General features: G+C 47.2%; 1 protein-coding gene across 4 annotated transcripts in view; it reads right to left on the bottom strand.

Moving 5' to 3' along the window:
- Positions 1 to 421: 421 nt before the first annotated feature.
- Positions 422 to 23,688, bottom strand: part of PDPR (pyruvate dehydrogenase phosphatase regulatory subunit) — a 47,764-nt gene continuing 24,497 nt past the window's right edge. For 3 of the 4 annotated variants that reach the window (XM_009198688.3, XM_017954474.3, XM_017954475.2), the window contains 10 exons: positions 21,777 to 21,969; positions 20,618 to 20,742; positions 16,966 to 17,121; positions 16,630 to 16,763; positions 15,495 to 15,643; positions 14,620 to 14,732; positions 11,832 to 11,926; positions 9,281 to 9,370; positions 3,942 to 4,124; positions 422 to 980 (listed from right to left, as the gene is read on the bottom strand). In XM_009198688.3, coding sequence (XP_009196952.2) covers positions 576 to 980; positions 3,942 to 4,124; positions 9,281 to 9,370; positions 11,832 to 11,926; positions 14,620 to 14,732; positions 15,495 to 15,643; positions 16,630 to 16,763; positions 16,966 to 17,121; positions 20,618 to 20,742; positions 21,777 to 21,969 — 1,643 coding nt within the window. In that variant the 3' untranslated portion in view covers positions 422 to 575. The remainder of the gene's footprint in view (positions 981 to 3,941; positions 4,125 to 9,280; positions 9,371 to 11,831; positions 11,927 to 14,619; positions 14,733 to 15,494; positions 15,644 to 16,629; positions 16,764 to 16,965; positions 17,122 to 20,617; positions 20,743 to 21,776; positions 21,970 to 23,688) is intronic. The other variant, XM_017954476.3, reaches the window with a different exon arrangement.

Raw genomic sequence — 23,688 nt, 5'->3', positions numbered from 1 at the left:
CAGACCAGAGAACGTCTGTGCGATGCCTCTCATCAGTGAGGTAGATGATCATCCTCTTGCCAGAGGTATCGAGTGCCAGCCCACAGCACAGCGGAACAGGAGAACGAGCTGCCCCTCAGGGCTGCATCCAACACACAGCAACCCCAGCAGAATTAATAGGCTGCTCCAAGAAAATGGAACCCAAGGGAGAGGGACTCGTGCCCCGAGGCCTGCACCACCCCAGCTTGCTCTGCTTTGAGATGCAGAATTTGAAAGCAGCTGTCACCGTCACTCATGTCCACAGTGGAGCTTGTTTCTGTCCTGCCTGTCAGACACACCTCCTGCCACCATGAAAGCTGAGTGGGGGTGGGAAGGGAAAAAGAGTCCAGAGTGAATATTAGGAGGAGGAGGTGGAAGGACAAGGAAGGCTGCAGAGCAAAAATTTTTAAAGTAGGTCAAGTTCAAAATTATATCAAGGAGATGAAAGACGGGAGGCAAAAGCTCCATAAGAGGAACGGAGGCAGAAGGAAGAAAAGCTCCAAGGTGACGCCCGCTCCAGGACAAGATGATGGGGAGAAGGTGAGGCTGCCCTGGCATCACTTCCCATGTAAGTCACTCAGCTCCATGTCATCCTTTCGGCGCTTCTGGGTGAAGAGGGAGGCGACGGGGTAGAGCTTGGCCTTGGCCTGGAAGCGGTATCCCGCGATGTCAATCTCATACTCTCCCCGGTTGATGAAATCCGCTGTCACCACCTGCTCTTCCCCCGTGTCCTCGGAAAAATTGTGCACAAAGCCCAGGCAAACGTGGCGCTCGAGGCTGTAGCTGTAGGCACTGCTGGTGGTCTTGCCAACGTACTGCCCATTCCGGTAAATGGGCTCTCCCCACCAAGGCCAAAGGTCTAGGTCTGTGTCATGGTCGTCCAGGATGAACATGGTGAGGCGTTTACACACTCCATTCTGCTTCTGCAGCAGGAGGGCATCACGACCAATGAAATCCATGCCCTAAGAAAGAAAGGAACTGCCAAGTCATCCAGCGACACTAAGACCCTGGGCACAGAAAGCAGCACCGTGGGAAGGGTCCCCTGGTGTCACAGCAATGACACAGAGAGGGGCACAGCCGCCTCCAACCACAACCATGCCAGCTTTTGGGAAATGGTGTGATTTCCACCATGTGAAAAACTGCATGTGAAATATAAAAGACCCCTTGGTAATTTTTGTAACAACAGAGGTACACATTTTGTTGCCTATTTTATAAACATAAAGTCACAAGACCAGATAGAACAAAAACATTTAGGAAAAAAACTCACTCACTTAATAAAATACCCTATCAGTACAGTACTTTAGAAGAATGTTTTTCTTTTTTTTTTTTTTTTTTTTTTGAGACGGAGTCTCGCTCTGTCGCCCAGGCTGGAGTGCAGTGGCGCGATCTCGGCTCACTGCAAGCTCCGCCTCCCGGGTTCACGCCATTCTCCTGCCTCAGCCTCCCGAGTAGCTGGGACTACAGGCGCCCACAACCACGCCCGGCTAATTTTTTGTATTTTTAGTAGAGACGGGGTTTCACCGTGGTCTCGATCTCCTGACCTTGTGATCCGCCCGCCTCGGCCTCCCAAAGTGCTGGGATTACAGGCGTGAGCCACCGCGCCCGGCCAAGAAGAATGTTTTTCATATCGGCCAGTTGCGTTGGCTCACGCCTGTAACCCCAGCACTTTGGGAGGCTGAGGCGGGCGGATCTCCTGAGGTCGGGAGTTCAAGACCAGCCTGACCAACTTGGAGAAACCCCATCTCTACTGAAAAAAAAAAAAAAAAAAAAAAAACAAAATTAGCTGGGCGTGGTGGCACATGCCTGAAATCCCAGCTACTTGGGAGGCTGAGGCAGGAGAATCACTTGAAGCCAGGAGGCAGAGGTTGCAGTGAGCCAAAATCGTGCCATTGCACTCCAGCCTGGGCAACAAGAATGAAGCTCCGTCTCAAGAAAAGAAGAAAAAAAAATAGTGATTATCTTTAAATAGACAAAATGTGGGTGATTTTAGTTTCCTTTTTTATATTTCCCAAAATGAGTTACTTTTTTTTTTTTTTTGGAGATGGAGCCTTGCTTTGTCACTCAGGTAGGAGTGTAGTGGCATGATCTCAGCTCACTGGACCCTCTTCCTCCCAGGTTCAGGCAATTCTCACGTCTCAGCCTCCCGAGTAGCTGGGATTACAGGTGCCTACCACCACGCCCAGCTAATTTTTATATTTTTACTAGAGATGGGGTTTCACCATGTTGGCCAGGCTGGTCTCGAACTCGTGACCTCAGGTGATCTGCCCAAAACAAAAAAACCAAAAAAATTAGGCCGGGTGTGGTGTCTCACATCTGTAATCCCAGCACTTTGGGAGGCCAAGGAGGGCGGATCACCTGAGCTCAGGAGTTCAAGACCACCTTGGCCAATGTGGCAAAACTGTCTTTACCAAAATACAAAAAATTAGCTAGGTGTGGTGACACGTCTATGGTCCCAGCCACTTGGGAGGCTGAAGTGGGAGAATCACCTAAACATGAGAGGGCATTGCAGTGAGCCAACACTGCGCCCCTGCACTCCAACCTGGGTGACAGAAAGAGACCCCACCTCAAAATCAAAAACAAAAGAAAAAGCCCACAAAAATTAGGCAGCTGACCAAAAGATGACTAGTTTGTACAAATATTCGTGGCATATTAATGCATCACCATAATTAACTCGGAATAGCCTCCCAGAAAGTACTAGAAATAAGTGGGTTTTTTTGTTTGTTGTTTTTTAATTTTAATACAGAGACGAGGTCTTGCTGTATTGCCCAGGCTGAGCTCAAGTGATCCTCCTGCCTTGGCCTCCCCAAAGTGCTACGATTACAGTTGTGAGCCACTGCACCTGACCAAGTGTTGTCTATTTATTTTTATTTCTTTTTTTTTGAGACGGAGTCTTGCTTTATCACCCAGGCTGGAGTGCAGTGGTGCAATCTTGGCTCACTGCAACCTCCACCTGCTAGGTTCAGGTGATTCTCCTGCCTCAGCCTCCCGAGTAGCTGGAACTACAGGTGCCGACCACCACGCTGGCTATTTTTTGTATTTTTTGTTTTGTTTTGTTTTGTTTTTGCCTCCCAGGTTCATGCCATTCTCCTGCCTCAGCCTCCAAGTAACTTGGGACTACAGGCACCCGCCACCACGCCCAGCTAATTTTTTGTATTTTTAGTAGAGACGGGGTTTCACCATGTTAGCCAGGATGATCTCAATCTCCTGACCTTATGATCCACCCGCCCGCCTCAGCTTCCCAAAGTGTTGGGATTACAGGCATGAGCCACTGCACCCAGCCTACTTTTTGTATTTTTAGTAGACATGGATTTCACCATGTTGGCCAGGCTGGTCTCGAACTCCTGACCTCAGGTGATCCGCCTGCCTCAGCCTCCCAAAGTTCTGGGATTCAGGCATGAGCCACCATTATTATGTTTTCATTTGAAGATATTTTACCCTATAAAGTTTTCGTTCTCATTTACCTGATGCTAACATCAAGGCCTCAATCTTTTTCCTTTTTCCTGTCATATCAGTTCTTCTTCCTAGTCTAGTGCGGATTCACTACTCAGGAAGCTGAGTGAAAGTGGAGTCTGGATAAACACAGTACCTGGCCGGGCGCGGTGGCTCAAGCCTGTAATCCCAGCACTTTGGGAGGCCGAGACGGGCGGATCACGAGGTCAGGAGATCGAGACCATCCTGGCTAACACAGTGAAACCCCGTCTCTACTAAAAATACAAAAACTTAGCCGGGCGAGGTGGCGGGCGCCTGTAGTCCCAGCTACTCGGGAGGCTGAGGCAGGAGAATGGCGTGAACCCGGGAGGCGGAGCTTGCAGTGAGCTGAGATCCGGCCACTGCACTCCAGCCTGGGCGACAGAGCGAGACTCCGTCTCAAAAAAAAAAAAAAAAAAACAAAAAAAACAAAAAAAACAAAAAAAACACAGTACCTTTTCTAATTTCACCCGAGACTCTCGTCCACATTCCAGGGGCGTGGTGAGGTTATTTATATCCTGACCCCAGAAGGCAAAAAACTTCTCAATTCGGAGACTGCGAAGAGCATAATACCCAGCATTCCGGATTCCATATTTCTGGCCAACACTCATCACTTCATTGTACACATGCAGGGCGTACTATAGGAAGAGATGGAAAGTTAGTAAGCAGTAGACCTTCAGAATTAAGCATGAAGCATGTCTGGAAGAGCTGATGGCTCACACTATTAACATGGACAAGAGAGGAGGCGTATAAAACTCCCAGGATGTCTCATCCTTGACACACTCAGGGCATAGCCCAGGGGTGATGAGCTGGGGTCACCCCAGCCTGGACTTAAGCTCCATGAGAGCAGGATCCATGTCTTTTTACCTTTCTAAAATGTCTCGTGTGGTAATTCTAGCACACAGCAATTTTTACATAATAATTTGTAGAAGCACTCTTACCATTTGGTAAATGGCCAGTCTCATCATCATTTCTAAAACAGTCCACTAATGCTCCAGGGTCTTCATCTGATTCTGGCTTTGTTCTTTTGCTCCAGTTTCCCAACCACTGTCATGCCCTCATGTGCTGGCCCAAGCTGTGAGGCCCAGCTCTCACACGTAACTTGAGACGTGTGCACACATCGGATGACGGTGGGGGAGCCAGGAAGGCAGGGCTCGCCTGCTCATGTCCCATAGCATTCAGGCTCTCAAGCTGCTCTTTTCTTGGTTTCAGAAACATGTATATTATCAGATCAGTGAACAGAAGGTTTTCCAAACGGAAGGCAAATATTCAATCCCTGTCTGAACATACACTGTTAAGTATAAAGTCCAACAAAAATGAGACTACACTGTTTGCTTTAAAAACTATAAAATGAAATCTAAAGCAAGACATAGCAAAGAACCAGCTTCAGTAATACTGCAGTTCTTTATCCTAGCGCAGTATGTTTCTATAAACTGCACCACTGTAGCTGAACAGGCATCTACCAAACAGACCACTACAATCAATTATTTTACTTCATTTTATTTCATTTCATTTTTTTTTTTTTTTAATTTTATTTTTGAGACAGAGTTTTGCTCTTCGCCCAGGCTGGAGTGAAGTGGCGCTATCTTGGCTCAATGCAACTTCCACCTCCAGGGTTCAAGTGATTCTCCTGCCTCAGCCTCCCGAGTAGCTGAGATTATAGGCGCACGCCACCACACCCGGCTAATTTTTGTATTTTTAGTAGAGACGAGGTTTCGCCATGTTGACCAGGCTGCTCTAGCACTCCTGACCTCAGGTGATTCGCCCACCTTTGCTTCCCAAAGTGCTGGGATTACAAGCATGAACCACTGTGCCGGGAAGACAACTTTAAATGTGGAAAAAAGGAATCCAAGCTATTGCATGCAACACTCGCCTGTGGTATGTGTATAAGGGAAACACCTGAATCAGCCAAGGTGGGTGCAGGAGACCCACAGAACGCGGCAGAATGAGAAGACAGAGCTGGCGTCTCTGGGGAGCGTGGTGCTCTCCCACCTCAAGCTCAATCCCCGGTTCTTTAGCCAAGAGGATGGCCAAGGAAGAAAGAGGTAACCAGGTGACAAGCGTTGGGCCAGATCCAACTACATGACTAATGGCAAAATCAAAGAGAAGAGTGGGTCTCCATCATTCACTCATTCTTCTCACAAAATACCAGAGATTTAGTGTGAACAAAACGAGAATCTGCCATGTGCCCCCATGTTTTGGAAGACCTCTTCTCAAAGAGACAAACATAAGCTTCCTGGACAAAAGCCAGCTTATAGAGAACCCAAGCGTGGCACAAACAATCTCTTTGACTCATGAAAAATCGTAAGAAAGGCAACAGCTCAGGGAAATCAGAAAGCTGAAACCAAGGCCTCCAAGCAGGGATGAAGCTGCTAGAGCCACAGAGTCTCCCCTTCCTGATGAGGTGTGACCACAAGCATCTAGGTGACAACACCTGAACCACTGGGTGGCACTTCAGAATCAACATGTCTGCACAGGCCAAGCATGGCAGCTGCATCTGTTTAAACTCTTCCCAAGTCTTGAACAATCTCTTCATCTTCATATTGTTATAATACTTCTGAGTGTGGAAAAGCAGATGAAATGTCACGCGCTGGCCGGGCGCGGTGGCTCAAGCCTGTAATCCCAGCACTTTGGGAGGCCGAGACGGGCGGATCACGAGGTCAGGAGATCGAGACCATCCTGGCTAACGTGATGCCCGTCCTAAACAAAAAAAAATACAAAAAACTAGCCGGGCGAGGTGGCGGGCGCCTGTAGTCCCAGCTACTCGGGAGGCTGAGGCAGGAGAATGGCGTGAACCCGGGAGGCGGAGCTTGCAGTGAGCTGAGATCCGGCCACCGCACTCCAGCCTGGGCGACAGAGTGAGACTCTGTCTCAAAAAAAAAAAAAAAAAAAAAAAAGAAATTTCACGCGCTGATATATCTGTGCTTTGATAATTTAAAAAGGGTCGGGCACAGTGGCTCAAATAGTTAAAAGAGGGCTGGACACAGTGGCTCATGCTGGTAATCCCAACACTTTGGGAGGCTGAGATGAGAGGATCATTTGAGGCTAGAGTTAGAGTCCAGCCTGGGCAACATATGCAGACTCTCATTGCTATAAAAAAATAAAAAATAGGCCGGGCGCGGTGGCTCACGCCTGTAATCCTAGCACTTTGGGAGGCCAAGGCAGGCAGATCACGAGGTCAGGAGATCGAGACCATCCTGGCCAACACGGTGAAACCCTGTCTCTACTAAAAATACAAAAAATTAGCCGGGTGTGGTGGCGTGCGCCTGTAGTCCCAGCTACTCAGGAGGCTGAGGCAGGAGAATCGTTTGAACCTGGGAGGCAGAGCTTGCAGTGAGCCGAGATAGTGCCACTGCACTCCAGCCTGGGCGACAATGGGAGACTCTGTCTGAACAATAAATTTAAAAAAAAAAATAGCTGGGCACCTGTGGTCCTACCTACTCAGGAAGCTGAGGTGGGAGGACTGCTTGAGCCCAGAGGTTCAAGGCTGCAGTCAGCTATGATCATGCCACTGCACTAAAAAATAGTAGTAAATAAGGTTGAGGCAGTGGCTCACACGTGTAATCTCAACACTTTGGGAGGCTGAGGCGAGAGGATCACTAGAGTCCAAGAATCTGAGACCAGCCTAGGCAACATAGCAAGACCCTGCCTCTACAAAAATAAAATTAAAAAATTAGCTGGGGATGTTGGTACATGCCTGTAGTCCCAGCTATTCAGGAGGCTGAGGCAGGAGGATCACTTCAGCCTGGGAGGTCAAGCTGCAATAAGCCAGTCTGGGTGACAGAGCAATGCCCTATCTCACCAAAAAAAAAAAAAATTTAGGCCGGGTGCGGTGGCTCAAGCCTGTAATCCCAGCACTTTGGGAGGCTGAAACGGGTGGATCATGAGGTCAGGAGATCGAGACCATCCTGGCTAACACGGTGAAACCCCGTCTCTACTAAAAAAATACAAAAAAATAGCCGGGCGAGGTGGTGGGCGCCTGTAGTCCCAGCTACTCGGGAGGCTGAGGCAGGAGAATGGCGTGAACCCGGGAGGTGGAGCTTGCACTGAGCTGAGATCCGGCCACTGCACTCCAGCCTGGGTGACAGAGCGAGACTCCGTCTCAAAAAAAACAAAAAACAAAAAATAAAAAAAAAAATTTAAGAGAAAACCTATCACTAAAAGTAATATGACTAACATCAAGAAGAAAACAAGCATGCCTACAATCATTGCTACCTGTCACAATAGGACAAAGGAAGGAAATTATAGGAAGAAAGACTGTGGGCCGGGTGTGGCAGCTCATGCCTGTAATCCCAGCACTTTGGGAGACCAAGGTGGGCGGATCACCTAAGGTTAGGAGTTCAAGACCAGCCTGGCCAACATGGTGAAACCCCGTCTCTACTAAAAATACAAAAATTAGTTGGGTGTAGTGGCACGCCCTGTAATCCCAGCTACTCGGGAGGCTGAGGCAGGAGAATCGCTTGAACCCGGGAGGCGGAGGTTGCGGTGAGCCTAGATTGCGCCACTGCACTCCAGCCTGGGGCATAAGAGTGAGACTTCATCTCAAAAAAAAAAAAAAGGAAAGAAAAGATTGTGGAAAAAGAAGAAACTATTACTATTTGCATATGATTAGACTGAACTCAGCCTGCAGACCTTTTTATAACAGTAAAAGACTAGAAATATCATAAATGTCTATTAGTATCGGAATGAATTAGAATGAATGGAATGCATGAATGAATGAATGGAATGCTATGCCACTGTTAAAAAATAAAGAAAAAAAGAACAAGGAAGCTCTTTTTCTTTAGGTACTAACAAAGAAAGAGCTCTAAGACAAATTGTGAAGTGACGCTGGGTGCAGTGGCTCACGCCTGTAATCTCAGCACTTTGGGAGGCCAAGGTGTGTGGACCACTTGAGGTCAGGAATTGGAGATAAGCCTGGGCAACATGGTGAAGCCCCGTCTCTACTAAAAATGCAAAATTCAGCCAGGCATGGTGGTGTGCACCTGTAATCTCAACTACCTGGGAGGCTGAGGCGGGAGAATCACTCGAACCTGGGAGGCAAAGGTTGCAGTGAACTGAAATTATGCCGCTATACTCCAGCCTAGGTGACAGAGTGAGACTCTGTCTCAAATTAAAAAAAAAAATTGTGAAGTGAAAAAAAAAAAACAAAACAGGATGACGAATAGCAGTATGCTTCCATTTCTGTTTTTAAAAAGGGGGCTTGGCTGGGTATGGTGGCTCACACCTATAATCCCAGCACTTTGGGAGGACAAGGTGGGTGTATCACCTGAGGTCAGGAGTTTGAGACCAGCCTGAGTGACACGGCAAAATCCGTCTCTACAAAAAATTACAAAAATTAGCCAGGTATGGTGACACATGCCTACAGTCCCAGCTACTCGGGAGGCTGAGGTGGGAGGGTGGCTTGAGCCCAGGAGGTCGAGGCTGCAGTGAGCCATGGTCATGCCATTGCACTCCACCCTGGGCAACAGAGTGAGACTGTGTCTCAAAAAAAAAAAATTAATTATAAATTTGCTTGCAATATGCATACAAATCTCAAGTGCCATATTAAATACTAATATTATTGGTGACAGTTGGTGAGAACTGATCAGACGGCGCCAAAGACTTTTTAAATGTATTACCTATTCAAAAAAACTTACATAACTTAGTTAAAAATGGTCAAATCTCTTCAATGCAGCCTACCTCAGTTCCCAAGGCCCAATCAGATACAGCTCTCCAAACCTGCCAGTGCTGGTGAATGCCGGGAGTGCCGGCACCCCACAGTGGTTGTGGGAAGAAGGGAAGGGTGCCCTCTCACCTCTATGGGGATGTACAGCATGAATCCTGGCTCTCCTGTGTGCGTCATGCTCATCACCCGGATCCCATTTGCATAGCCCACGCTCATCTCCTGCAGGGACAAAGATAGCAGTCAGCCTGGGCACTCACATTGCTTGTTAAGGCGGGACGCCTGGGGAAACCTTTCATTAGTGCTGCACCCTCTGCTTACTGTTGAGTGAAACAGACGCCAAGGCAAGAATTTCATCCTGAAAGCGGTGAATTTCCAGGTCCTGAGGCACTGAGAATGGAGCACTGCCTCTGTGACACCTCTACTTTCTACTGTTACCATCTCAGGAGTTTTAGCCAAGCTGATGGTGGAGAGTGGAGGGAAGTCTTTGACAAGCACAAAATATTCCTCTTTGCCAGGTCCTTGTGTTAGTCAGGGGTTGCAGGCACAATGAGGATAAGGCGAGTGTCTTCTCTGGGGAACTCAACAGACAAACCCTGGCCACCTGCCATACAAAAGATGATGCCGGATGCCCACAGACATGATTCATCTGCTATCCTGGGGTCAAAGACGGGCTTCCGATTCTCAGGACATGTTACATAGATGCTCAGTTCCCTAACAGCGGCCACTGATGCAATCACTGTTCCTATAAAGGAAAGTGGAAAGTCCCGGACAGCACTAAAGTGAAGTGCTTCCATAGGAGGCTGACAGGATGTGGCACTCGCCGGGTGTTGAGCATACGGGTCACTCCTCCAAGCAGGAGAGCGAACACTGGGAGGGGTCCACTGACGGCTAACAGTGGAGAGTTTACTGTTGCTTCACTTTGCCTCGGAGAAGGAAAACTGTGAAACAATTTGTAGGTGTTACCAACTTTGAGTGAACTTCCAAGAGTCTCCATCAGTAACTGCCTGGAATGCTGGTTACAGGTTGCCAAGATGTCTGTCTGTCTGGCTGTCTCTAATCAGCTGCTTCCTGGGGAGGATTCTGTTGTCATTGCTTTCATTCAATTACAGTTTGTTTCACTCAGCTCTGGTAGCCACTTACAGGAAAGAAAATTATGTAAGAAGTTCAGAGATTCACCTACGCCATTTCTTCTCTGAAGATGCCACAGACACAGAAGTTACTCTGTGTACAGAGAAGAGACCACAGCGCATGGAGAGAAGGGACCTAACTTCGACAGGCATTTTTGTGTGCGTCATAATCCTGTAACTTCAAATTTTAATCCAGTGCTACAGAAACCAAAAAGCATACAGACTTTACATTTAGAGAACCTAAATCCACTTCAAAGATATCCTAATGCTTATCAAATAAGGAAAGCTTGGAGTGTAAAAAATAAACAAATAAGGCCAGGCACAGTGGCTAACACCTGTAATCCCAGCACTTTGGGAGGCCTTGGTGGGCGGATCACCTGAGGTCAGGAGTTCAAGACCATGCTGGCCAACATGGTGAACCCCTGTCTCTACTAAAAATACAAAAAATTAGCAGGGCATGGTGGTGGGCACTTATAATCCCAGCTACTCGGGAGGCTGAAACAAGAGAATTGCCTGAATTCCGGAAGTGGAAGTTGCAGTGAGCCGAGATCTCACCATTGCATGCCAGCCTGCGCAACAAGAGTGAAACTCTGCCTCAAAATAATAACAACAAATAAATATACTCAGTCACTTCTTTGCTAATGAAGGGCAGCACATTTTTTTTTTTTTTTTGAGACAGAGTCTTGCTCTGTCACTTAACCTGGAGGGCAATGGCGCAATCTTGTGCAGTAACCTGGAGTGCAATGGCTGCAACATCTGCCTCCCAGGTTCAAGCCATTCTCCTGCCTCAGCCTCCCGAGTAGCTGGGATCACAGGCATGCACCACCACGCCTGGCTAATTTTTGTATTTATTTATTTATTATTTATTTTTGAGCTAGAATCTCACTCAATATATTGCCCAGGCTGGAGTGCAATGGCATGATCTTGGCTCACTACAACCTCCGCCTCCCAGGTTCAAGTGATTCTCCTGCCTCAGCATCCCGAGTAGCTAGGATTACAGGCATGTACCGCCACATCCGACTAATTTTTGTATTTTTAGTAGAGATGGGGTTTCGCCATGTTGGCCAGGCTGGTCTTGAACTCCTGACTTCATGATCTGCCCAGCTCGGCCTCCCAGAGTGCTGGGATTACAGGCGTGAGCCACTGCACCTGGCCAGCGCACTCTTTTATTTGAGACATAGTCTCACTCTGTCACCCAGGTGGAGTGCAGTGGTGTGTTCTCGGCTCACTGCAACCTCTGCCTCCTGGGTTCAAGTGATTCCCGTGCCTCGGCCTCACAAGTAGCCGGGATTATAGGCGTGTGTGACCACACCTGGCTAATTTTTGTATTTTTAACAGAGACAGGGTCTCACCATGTTGGCCAGGCTGGTCTCAAACTCCTGACCTTGGGTGATCCACCTGCCTTGGCCACCTAAAGTGCTGGGACATGAGCCACCTCACCCAGCCAAGACACTCTTTGTGGGTGTTAACACCATAGTAAGAACAGGGAGCTGCCACCACTATGAAAGACACATTCTCTACCCATTTAAAAACAGAACTTTATCAGCACTCACCTTGCAAAAGAGGCTTGGGAAGTGGTCTGGAGTCATAGGGGCATAGGACAACTCGGACAGCACATCCACAGCTCGAGGGCCAATCAGATTGAGGGCTAAATGGAAAAGAACAAGAGATGTCCAGCTCTCCTGCTGAACAGGTGAGCCAATCGGAAAGGTCTACTGTAGACTTGCTCAGCTATAGCCAGGCCTGGGTGCCGAGACCAGGAATACGTCCCTTTGCTTAGGCACTCCAAGGATGGATGCTAAGCACCCCGATTCTGGTGAATACACCTCTGCCAACAGGGCCTGTGAATGCAGCACGGCTGGCCATAACTGCCCACACAATTTCCGTTCCCCTCCTTTTCCCAGCATGGCTAAGTGATGGAAGAAGCCCCAACCCCAAATCAGTACCTGGAGGAGATCTGCCCAACCAAAAAGTATATAGACTTTAAATTCGGAGAAGCTAAATCCACTTCAAAGATATCCTAATGCTTACTACATAAGGAAAGCATTATTCCAGACACTGGTGTTTGGGATATCAGTTTGTGCTAATTACACATCATCCATCCTAAGCCAGGCTAGAACATGACTTTTATTCAGTAACATTCTGTAGTATGCCAATCCAGGAGCAGGATGTAAATCATATTCGCTACTACAAGGAATTGAGAATGAGGCCCTGGGAGAGCAAACGCTGGTGGGGCCAAGGGGCAAGATCAGTTAGGTGGGAGGGCGGGAGGGGTTAAGTTGAGACGGCTGAGGGTGAGAAAATCAGGGAACCAAGTCATCCTTAAAAATTAGGTACTCATGGCTGGGCGCGGTGGCTCAGGCCTGTAATCCCAGCACTTTGGGAGGCCGAGATGGGGCAGATCACGAGGTCAGGAGATCGACACCATCCTGGCTAACATGGTGAAACCCCGTCTCTACTAAAAATACAAAAAATTAGCCGGGCATGGTGGCAGGAGCCTGTAGTCCCAGCTACTTGGGAGGCTGAGGCAGGAGAATGGGACGTGGAGCCTGCAGTGAGCCGAGACTGCGCCACTGCACTCCAGCCTGGGTGAGAGAGCAAGACACCGTCTCAAAAAAAAAAAAAAGAAAAATTAGGTACTCATTAAAAAAAAAAAAACAACTTTAAAATTTACTCATTCATTCAAAAAATAAATGACCTCCTACATGCAAGCTGTAGGGGACAGAGCAGTGAACAAAACAAATAGAAACCAAAGCACTAACTCATTTCACACTTCACCTACAAAAAGAGGAAGGGGCTGGGCATGGTGGCTCATGCCTGTAATCTGAGCACTTTGGGAGACCAAGGTGGGTGGATTATCTGAGGTCAGAAGTTCGAGACCAGCCTTACCAACATGGTGAAACCTGTCTCTACCAAAAATATAAAAAATAACTCACGCCTGTAATCCCAGCACTTTGGGAGGCTGAGGTGGGTGGATCACGAGGTCAGGAGATTGAGACCATCCTGGCTAACATGGTGAAACTCCGTCTCTACTAAAAATACAAAAAATTAGCTGGGCGTGGTGGTGGGCGCCTGTAGTCCCAGCTACTTGGGAGGCTAAGGCAGGAGAATGGCGTGAAACTGGAAGGCAGAGCTTTCAGTGAGCCGAGATCACACCACTGCACTCCAGCCTGGGCGACAGAGCAACACTCCGTCTCAAAAAAAAAAAAAAAAAAAAATTGGCATGGTGGCATGTGCCTGTAATCTCAGCTACTCAGGAGGCTGAGGTAGGAGAATCGCTTGAACCCAGGAGGTAGAGGTTGCAGTGAGGGGGGATCGCACCACTGCATTCCAGCCTGGGCGACAGAGTGAGACTCCATCTCAAAATAAATAAACAAATACTTAAATAAATAAATATAATTAAAAATTAGTTGGGTGCAGTGGCATGTGCCTGTGGTTCCAGCTACTCTGGAGGCTGAGGTGGATGGACTGCTTGAGCCCAGGAGGTTGAGGCTGCAGTGAGTTACGATGGTGCAACTGCACTCCAGCTTGGGCAACAGAGCAAGATCCTGTCTCAAAAAAAAAAAAAAAAAGTCTTAGAAATCTACTTTTTTTTTTTTTTTTTTTTTTTTTTTGAGACAAAGTCTTGCTCTGTTGCCCAGGCTACAGTACAATGGCATGATCTTGGCTCACTGCAACCGCCGCCTCTCAGACTCAAGCGATTCTCCTGCTTCAGCCTTCCAAGTAGCTGGGACTATAGGCGTGCACCATGTCTAGCTAATTTTTGTATTTTTAGTAGAGATGGGGTTTCATCATGTTGGCCAGGCTGGTCTTGAACTCCCAACCTCATGATCCGCCCACCTTGGCCTCCCAAAGTGCTGGGATTACAGGTGTAAGCCACTGTGTCCAGCCTTCAATTTTCTTTTCTTTTTTTTTTTTTTTTGAGACGGAGTCTCACTTGTCTAGGATGGAGTGCGGTGGCGCGATCTGGGCTCACTGCAACCTCTGCCTCCCAGATTCAAGTGATTCTTCTGCTTCAGCCTCCCAAGTAGCCGGGACTACAGGCATGTGCCACCATGCCCAGCTAATTTTTGTATTTTTAGTAGAGATGGGGTTTCACCATATAGGCCAAGCTGGTCTTGAACTCCTGAGCTAGTGATCTGCCCACCTCGGCCTCCAAAAGTGCTGGGATTACAGGCGTGAGCCACTGCGCCCTAGAGATCAATTTCCTGTGACCAGAGAGCCTCTTCTATGCTAACTCTAATGTTCATTTTTGAGGGTCAAATGTAAAGAAGGCAAACGTGGAAGACATATCTGCATCTGCTGGCCTTTTCCACGTGGCAGAGCCTGAGGCCCCCGTACCTGTGTACTTCCAGGTGACGTCCTCCAGAAGCAGGTTGCTGTCTTTCGGCATGTGTTTCTTAAGCCAAGCCCAACAGTGGACCTGCTGGTCGGTTGGAGAGATCATGAAGAAACTGAAAAGTTAGACCCCAAAATAATCAAAAGCAGGCAGCAGAAAAAGGATCAGGAAACAATCAAATCTTATTTAGTTTCAAAGCAATGAGGCAAACACTAGGAAAAGATTTCTTAGCTTTCACAGAAGGCCAGTAGCACCATTCTAGGATATACCACCTAACAACAAAACAAAATTCTAGCTTCCTGTTAGTGCCAAGAAATTATACAGATTTATTAATGTAAGACATCGGCTGGGCACAGTGGCTCAGGCCTGTAATCCCAGCACTTTGGGAGGCCAGGGTGGGCGGATTGCTTGAGCTCAGGTGTTCAAGACCAGCCTGGGCAATGTGGCAAAATCCTATCTCTACAAAATACACAAAAATTGGCTGGGTGTGGTGGTGGCACCTGCGGTCCCAGCTACTTAGAAAGCTGAGGTGGGAGGATCACTTGAGCCCAGGAGGTGGAGGCTGCAGGGATCCATGATTGCATCACTGCACTCCAGCCTGGGTGACAAAGTCAGACCCTGTCTCCAAAAAAAAAAAAAAAAGACAAGACAAGGCATCTTCTCCCACTAGGGTACAGAATCTGGTGGGCTTTTTAAAATTTTCCTCCTGGTGATTTCTTTTTGTTTAGGACTGCTAATAAACTGGTTTTGATTTCATGTAATGATTCTTAGTCCCTGGGATTTATGGTTCCTGGAGAAGCTCCTGAGAGCCTCTGCTACCGTACCCCTAAGGAATCAATGTGTTGGAGGGAGCAGAGAGGACGGCAGCTCATCTCACCTGCGCTTGTTCAGTCGTGCTATGCTGCAGTCATTTTCATACCCTCCACCCTCGTTGAGCATGCCGGTATGCACAATGTGGCCCACAGGCACATCCAGGTCATTGGAAAAGAGGTACTGTAGAACTTCTAATGCCTGATCCCCAGTGGACTGCAGGGTTAGGGAATGAAACAAGAGAGAGTGAGCGTGAGAGCACCTGGCTGGGCCACATGGCCCCACCAGCAACGAACCTCACTGAGAAAATTCAATCAGCCAATTCCCACGTGACAACATTTGCAGACGTACTCCACTGCAAGAAGCTCCAGGCAATGCTAGCTATTGATTCTTATGATAAACAGGCCTCTCCAGCAAATCAAAAATCTGAAACAAGTAGCTAAAATTTCAGAAAAATGTTACGATACAGACGAAACACAAAAATATACCAGAATTCTTAAGAAATCAGTTTTTTGTTTTTGTGTTATTTTTTAGATGGAGTCTCACTCTGTTGCCCAGGCTGAGTGCCGTGGCACAATCTCAGCTCACTGCAACTACCACCTCCTGAGTTCATGTGATTCTCCTGCCTCAGCCTCCCTACTAGCTGGGATTATAAGTGCCCGCCACCACGCCCGGCTTTTTCTTTCTTTTTTTTTTTTTTGAGACATTCGTTCTTCTCACCCAGGCTGGAGTGCCACGGTGCAATCTCAGCTCACTGCAGCCTCCATCTCCTGGTTTCAAGCAATTCTCCTGCCTCAGCCTCCCAAGTAGCTGGGATTACAAGTGCCCGCCACCACGCCTGGCTAATTTTTTGTATTTTTGGTAGAGACGGTTTCGCCACGTTGGCCAGGCTGGTCTTGAACTCCTGATCTCAGGTGATCTGCCCGTCTTGGCCTCCCAAACTGCTGGGATTACAGGTGTGAGCCACCACTCCTGGCCATAATTTTTGTATTTTTAGTAGAAACGGGCTTTCACCATCTTGGCCAGGCTGGTCTCGAACTCCTGACCTCAGGTGATCCATGCCCCCTTGGCCACCCAAAGTGCTGGGAATACAAGCATGAGCCACTGCACCCACTCAGGAATCAGTTTTGAAGAAGAAAAACAAAAGGCATTCAATAAATATGCAGTTTCCTAATCCATTATTTTGGTTCCCAAATACTTACTGTTATCTCAAACTTTGTGAAAGAGGACATGTCAATGACACACACAGCTTCCTTACAGCACTTGACTTCAGACTCCACGATGTCAAACCAATCTGGCTTATAGAAAGTCTTGCTCTGCTCCAATGCCAGGAGGTCTACGGAATGGAAAAATCACAAGGTGGAAAGAAAATGAGGGAACTTACACTGGGGAGTCTCCCTGTACAGTTTAGTGTAGTCCAGGTGGTTCTTATTCTTCTGTAACACATTCTAGCTTATGCACTTGAAAATACATTTTATTAATTCCCAGTACAAAAAAAAAAAAAAAAAAAAAGCAAAAATGAGAATGTGACTTCTTACCCTTGTCAGGGGGAACAAAGTACTTTGGCCTCTCAAATCCGTGTTTCTCCATCCACCTGGCTCCCTGTGCATCCAGCCGGTCGTAGAGAGGAGAGGTGCGTAACTGCCTACCGGTCTGGAAGTCCCAGCGGGGAACCTTCAGATCATACATCAAAGCTAGACAGACAAGAGTAGTCTATCAAAGCCCAAGACACAGATTCGCGACCTGAGTAGCCAATATCCACTAGACTCTGAAGTTGTTTCTATTCAAAAGAGCTTTCCAGGCTAACGTAGTTTTTTTTTTTTTTTTTTTTTTGGAGATGGAGTTTTGCTCTTGTTGCTCAGGCTGGAGTGCAGTGGCACAATCTCGGCTCACCGCAACCTCCGCCTCCTAGCTTTAAGCGATTCTCCAGCCTCAGCCTCCCGAGTAGATGGGATTACAGGCACGCGCCACCGCGGCAGGCTAATTTTTTGTATTTTTAGTAGAGATGGGGTTTCTCCATGTTGGTCAGGCTGGTCTCAAACTCCTGACCTCAGGTGATCTGCCTGCCCCGGCCTCCCAAGTGCTGGGATTACAAGTGTGAGCCACTGTGCCCAGCCCAATTTCCAGGCTAATGGAGTCTAATTTTCAAAATTACCGAGTGTATCAGGCATGCTCCAGAAGGAAAGACAATCCTGACAAGCTGCTGTCGTCCCTCCCTGGAGGTACAGAGCTACGTGTCACGGCATGACACGGCCTGTATTCACATTCAGCATTCCACATTAGTTGGGAGAAAAGTCAGGGTCCTAAACCTTGCTAAGCTTCATAGCAGAGATGAAGGTTACTAAGTGGGACACAGGTGGTAACAAAGTGCGAAAAAACAGCACTCAATTCTTTTTTTTTTTTTTTTTTTTGAGACGGAGTCTCGCTCTGCCGCCCAGGCTGGAGTGCAGTGGCCGGATCTCAGCTCACTGCAAGCTCCGCCTCCCGGGTTCACGCCATTCTCCTGCCTCAGCCTCCCGAGTAGCTGGGACTACAGGCGCCCGCCACTGCGCCCGGCTAGTTTTTTGTATTTTTTTAGTAGAGACGGGGTTTCACCGTGTTAGCCAGGATGGTCTCGATCTCCTGACCTTGTGATCCGCCCGTCTCGGCCTCCCAAAGTGCTGGGATTACAGGCTTGAGCCACCGCGCCCGGCCAACAGCACTCAATTCTTCATCGTGCCTGTGTTAGGATCTCAGACCTATTATAGACATTTCCTCCCTGATAACTCACTTCTCAAGTGAAAGGTTATGTATTGTAGCTTGATTAGGTGGCTCTGAAATCAGAGAAGTTACATTCTATTGTACCAATGACATTATTCACACAACAAAGCTAGGGTCAGTATTCGTTTCTCTTAGGCCAGGTGCAGTGGCTCATGTCTGTAAACCCAGCACTTTGGGAGTTCAAGGAGGGCAGATCATGAGGTCAGGAGTTCGAGATCAGCCTGGCCAACATGGTGAAACCCTGTCTCTACTAAAAATACATAAATTAGCCAAGCATGGTGGCAGGCACCTGTAATACCAGCCACTCGGGAGGCTGAAGCAGGAGAATTGCTTGAACCCAGGAGGCAGAGGTTGCAGTGAGCCGAAATTGTGCCACTGCACTCCAGCCTGGGCAATAGAGCAAGACTGTCTCGGGCCGGGGCGTGGGGGATTCATTTCCCTTAATGTCCAATCTTCAACAACAACAAGTAAAAAAAAAGCCAGAAAAGTGTGATCTGTGGTCCCTTGCAAAGAGAAGACCTGATCTCACACCATTCCAAACAAAAGGTACATCAAGGCTGGGGGAGGCTGGGAGACAGAAGGAAGCCAGGTGGGGTTCTCTGCATGGTGACAATCTGTCCATATCCTGGTACTTTAGGTTCTACCTTCCCCATTTTCTTTTCTTTTTTTTTTTTTTGAGACGGAGTCTCACTCTATCGCCCAGGCTAGAGTGCAGTGGTACAATACTGGCTCACTGCAACCTCCGCCTCCCAGGTTCAAGTGATTGTCCTGCCTCAGCCTGCCAAGTAGCTGGGATCACAGGCACGTACCACCACACCTGGCTACATTTTTATATTTTCAGTAGAGACAGGGTTTTGCCATGTTGGTCAGGCTAGACCTCCTGACCTCAAGTGATCCGCCCACCTCGGCCTCCCAAAGTGCTGGGATTACAGGCATAAGCCACCGCGCCTGGCACCTTCCCTATTTTCTATGTGTCTGCCATTTCTATTTCATGAGAATTGGAGAAGGTTACCAAAAGTGTCCTATCACCAAGGAGAAACTCAAGCTCAATTACGATTTGCACAGGTTCCAAAGTAACGATAGGTGGGGAAATCTAGGCTTATAATAGTTCACCTTTAAAAAAAAAAAAAAACAACTTTCATTTTTTATTTTTTTGAGACAGGGTCTCAGTCCCACTGCCCAGACTGGAGTATGTAGTGGCGCCGTCATGGCTCACTACAGCCTTAACTTCCCCAGGTGATTCGCCTACCTCAGCCTCCCAAGTAGCTGGGATTTTAGGTGTGTGCCACTACGCATGGCTAATTTTTTGGTTTTGGTTTTAGTACAGACAGAGTTTTGCTACATTGTCTAGGCTGGTCTCAAACTCCTGACCTCAAGTGATCTGCCTCCCTCAGCATCCCACAGTGCTGGGATTACAGGCATGAGCCACCACGCCCAGCCAAGTTCAACATTTTAACCAAAGTATTTGCTAAAATTAAAGAACCTTAGCAGTTAAACATATCGCTGTTAGGCCCTTCATCTCCATGGATGTACATCCTCTTCCCAGGCCAAAAGTGAGCACTCAGGCATTAAAGGCCATCCAGAGTCCTCACCATCAATGTTGTTCAACTACCAAACTAACAGTTTACTTGTAACCAAGAATGGTGGTCACAGCCAACACAGCAACTTAGTGCTGAGCATAAGTATATCCAAAATATTTAGATATCATTTGGCAAAGTCTGAGAACAGCTCCTCAGTACAGGAAAATGAAATTACAACTTGAACCCACATGGTTTAGTTCAATTCCTGATACAAAAGCTTTCTAAGGGTTTCCTAGAAAATAAATCAGAGATCAAGGTAGAATAACAAATTAAGACGAAGTGGCCAATCCTTCAAAGTTGCAGCAGGGTGAGAACAAGGGAGTGAGAGCAGGAATGTATGTTTTGTATTTATATGAGAAGTGGTTCCCAATCTCGCTGCTGTAGGGTGGATTAACGATGAAAGTCACTCACGGAAGCCTGAAGCTCTGAGAATAACGTGGAAAAATTCTCTGACTTGGAAAGAAAAAACTAAGTGGGGAACGAGAAAGCATTTTCTCAAAAAAAAAAAAGTGGGAGTGAGAAAGCATTCACTTCGACATAGGGGCTCTCAAGGCAAACTGGGAAGAATGCATTGCTTAGAATATTTAGGAAGCTGCTATGTACCATCTGTAAATCCTATTCTACTTTCTTGTTCCCAGAAGGAAACAAGGTCCGATGCACTGAAGAAAATGTTATGTATATATCACGAGGTGCTTAAAGCCCCTTACTCAGGCCTGAAACAGTCAAATCAGATGCCCAACTCAAAGCGCTTGTTAAAGAACTGAGGAAAACTTTGCTCCTTCTGAATGACAACACGGACCACCGGGAAGACACCTGCAACTAGGAGCAACTGCGATAATGCTTCACTTACGCATGACTTCCATGACCCGGTGGCGCAGAAAGGTACGGCTGCTCTGGAGGGCTCCAAAACGTTTCAGGTCCAATTCCCAAACGTTTTCTGAGGGATAACCATGTACCATCCATTCGGCAAGGTACCTATATAGACAAAGGGCACTTGTTGGGGCTCAGGTGTGAGATTTGAGAAGATAAAACTAATTTCTACAAATTGAGAACTAATAGAATCAAAATACCCTAAATTGCCACAGACCAGTTGAATGGTTTTGGGAAATTTCCTTAACTTTTCTGGAAGAAACGAACATGGGTCTGTGTACTGCTCTGAAAAGACTACTATGAGGATTTTACCCCAGATGATAAGATTCCCTAGGAGGTATTTAACATATAAGCTGGCCAGACACATTGGCTGATGCCTGTAATCCCACAACTTTGGGAGGCTAAAGCAGGGGATTGCTTGAAGTCAGGAGTTTGAGACCAACCTGGGCAACATAGTAAGACTCCATCTCTACAAAAAAAAAAAAAAAGTTTCAACGTGAGCCGGGTGGCTCACGCCTGTAATCCTAGCACTCTGGGATGCCAAGGCAGATGGATCACCTGAGGTCAGGAGTTCGAGACCAGCCTGACCAATGTGGAGAAACTCTGTCTCTACTAAAAATACAAAAATTGGCCAGGTGTGCTGGCACACGCCTGTAATCCCAGCTACTCAGGAGGCTAAGGCAGGAGAATAGCCTGAACCCAGGAAGTGGAGGTTGCAGTGAGCCGAGATCATGTCACTGCATTCCAGCCTGGGCGACAGAGGAAGACTCTGTCTAAAAAACAAACCGTGTATTACCTAGTTCAGATACCTACCTCAATCAACATACTTGGCTACCAAACTCAAATACACACTCAAATGACCAATATTTGTTACAACTGAAAAAGTATAAAAGAATATCCCACAGGATCTGTGGCTAACTCCAAAAGATGAGTTGCAAAAACATTTTGCTAGATGACATTTCTGGAACATGGGGAGTCTCCCATGCAGGGGACAACTCCAAAATTACATGTATCTTCTTATTAGTCTTAACATACTAGATTAAATATACCACACATCATATTAACAAGTAATTCTAGAAGGGAAGAGACCCAGCAAGCTGACTTATGTTCACAGCTGACTCTGAGGGAGAAAGACTTACTTTCCGGCTCCTCCACCAAATGAAAGGCCAGCAGAGTTCATTCCTGCCAGGACAAAGTAGCCCTGCACTGCAGGAGACTCGCCCATGATGCATCTCATGTCTGGTGTGAAGGTCTCTGGGCAATTCACCAACTTCATGATCTCCAGAGTCTCTAATTCTGGCATCCTCCTCAGAAGGGAACTCAACAGAGGCTCTGAGCAATAACAACAAACCCAAATAGAGTTCTCACCTTTAAGGAATTAAACCACTTTCAACCCTCTACTTTTTTACTCCCTCTCCTTTCAGAAAATCTCTTGAAAAAAAATTTTTTTTTTTTGAGATGGAGTCTCACTCTGTCGCCCAGGTTGGAGTGCAGTGGCACGATCTCAGCTCACTGCAACCTCTGCCTCCCAGGTTCAAGCGATTCTCCTGCCTCAGCCTGCCAAGTAGCTCGGATTACAGGCACGCACCACCATGCCTAGCTAATTTTTGGTATTTTTAGTAGAGACGGGGTTTCGAACTCCTGACCTCAAGTGATCTGCCCGCCTCAGCCTCCCAAAGTGCTGGGATTATAGGCGTGAGCCACTGTGCCCAGCTGAAAGAGATTTTTTTAAAGACGAGCCAACTGGCCATTTATCACAAAGAAGAAACCTTGGTAGAATTACAGGATACAGCTGCAAAATACTTGGTATAAAGACTGAGGAAAAAAGATACTGGTTAGAAAGGAAAGCAGCATAGACTAGCAAGTAAAATATAGCTACAGATAATAATCTCGAAGGGATCAGTGTGAGTGGAAACGCTCTTAAATGGCAGCCACAGAGATTTTAATAAAAGGTAATGTTCTGAGCTGGGCACGGTGGCTCACGTCTGTAACCGTAGTACTTTGGGGCCAAGGTGGGCGGATCACTTGAGGTCAGGAGTTCAAGAGCAGTCTGGCCAAAATGGCGAAGCCCCGTTTCTACTAAAAAATACAAAAATTAGCCAGTTGTGATGGTGGAAGCCTGTAATCCCAGCTACTTGAGAGGCTGAGGCAGGAGAATCGCTTGAATCTGAGAGGCGGAGGTTGAAGTGAGCCGAGATCGTGACACTGCACTCCAGCCTGGGTACCAGAGTGAAACTCCATCTCAAAAAGAAAAAAAAAAGGCAATGTTCTGCATTGGAATAGCTGCAAAAGACAGACTTTCACCCTGCTTTAAAGGAAATCTACCATTAGGGCAAATTCAGTGGGATAGCAGGAAAAAGATGAAACAAGACCAGAACTGGATAATGGGTACATGGGGGCTCATCACACTACTCTCGCCAGGTTTATTTAGTAGAGACACAGTCTCTAGTCTCGCCATGTTGCCCAGGCTGGTCTTGACTTCCTGGGCTCCAGTGATCCTCCCATCTCGGCCTCCCAAAGTGATGGAATTACAGGTGTAAGCCACTGCGCCCAACTTCTATCCACTTTTAAAAGTTTGAAATTTCCCATAAAAATTTATTTTAAAAAAGAGCCCATCAAGGGTCAGAGAGAAATTCTTCATTAGAGACTCTTTCATATCTTTTTAATTTGGAACTACGTAACTATATTCTTTTTTTTTTTTTTTTTTTTTTTTGAGACAGTCTTGCTCTGTCGCTCAGGCTGGAGTGCAGTGGCATAATCTCAGCTCACTGCAAGCTCCGCCTCCCAGGTTCATGTCATTGTCCTGCCTCAGCCTCCCAAGTAGTTGGGACTACAGGTGCCCACCACCACGCCCAGCTAACTTTTTCTATTTTTTAGTACAGACAGGGTTTCACTGTGTTAGCCAGGATGGTCTCGATCTCCTGACCTCGTGACCGCCTGCCTTGGCCTCCCAAAGTGCTGGGATTACAGCAGCCTCCCGGGTAGCTGGGGTTACAGGTGCACGCCATCACGCCCAGCTAATTTTTATATTTTTAGTAGAGATATGGTTTC

Source organism: Papio anubis, chromosome 18, assembly GCF_008728515.1.
Source record: "Papio anubis isolate 15944 chromosome 18, Panubis1.0, whole genome shotgun sequence".
NCBI classification, from domain to species: Eukaryota; Metazoa; Chordata; class Mammalia; order Primates; family Cercopithecidae; genus Papio; species Papio anubis.
This window is presented reverse-complemented; position numbering and strand designations above follow the sequence as displayed.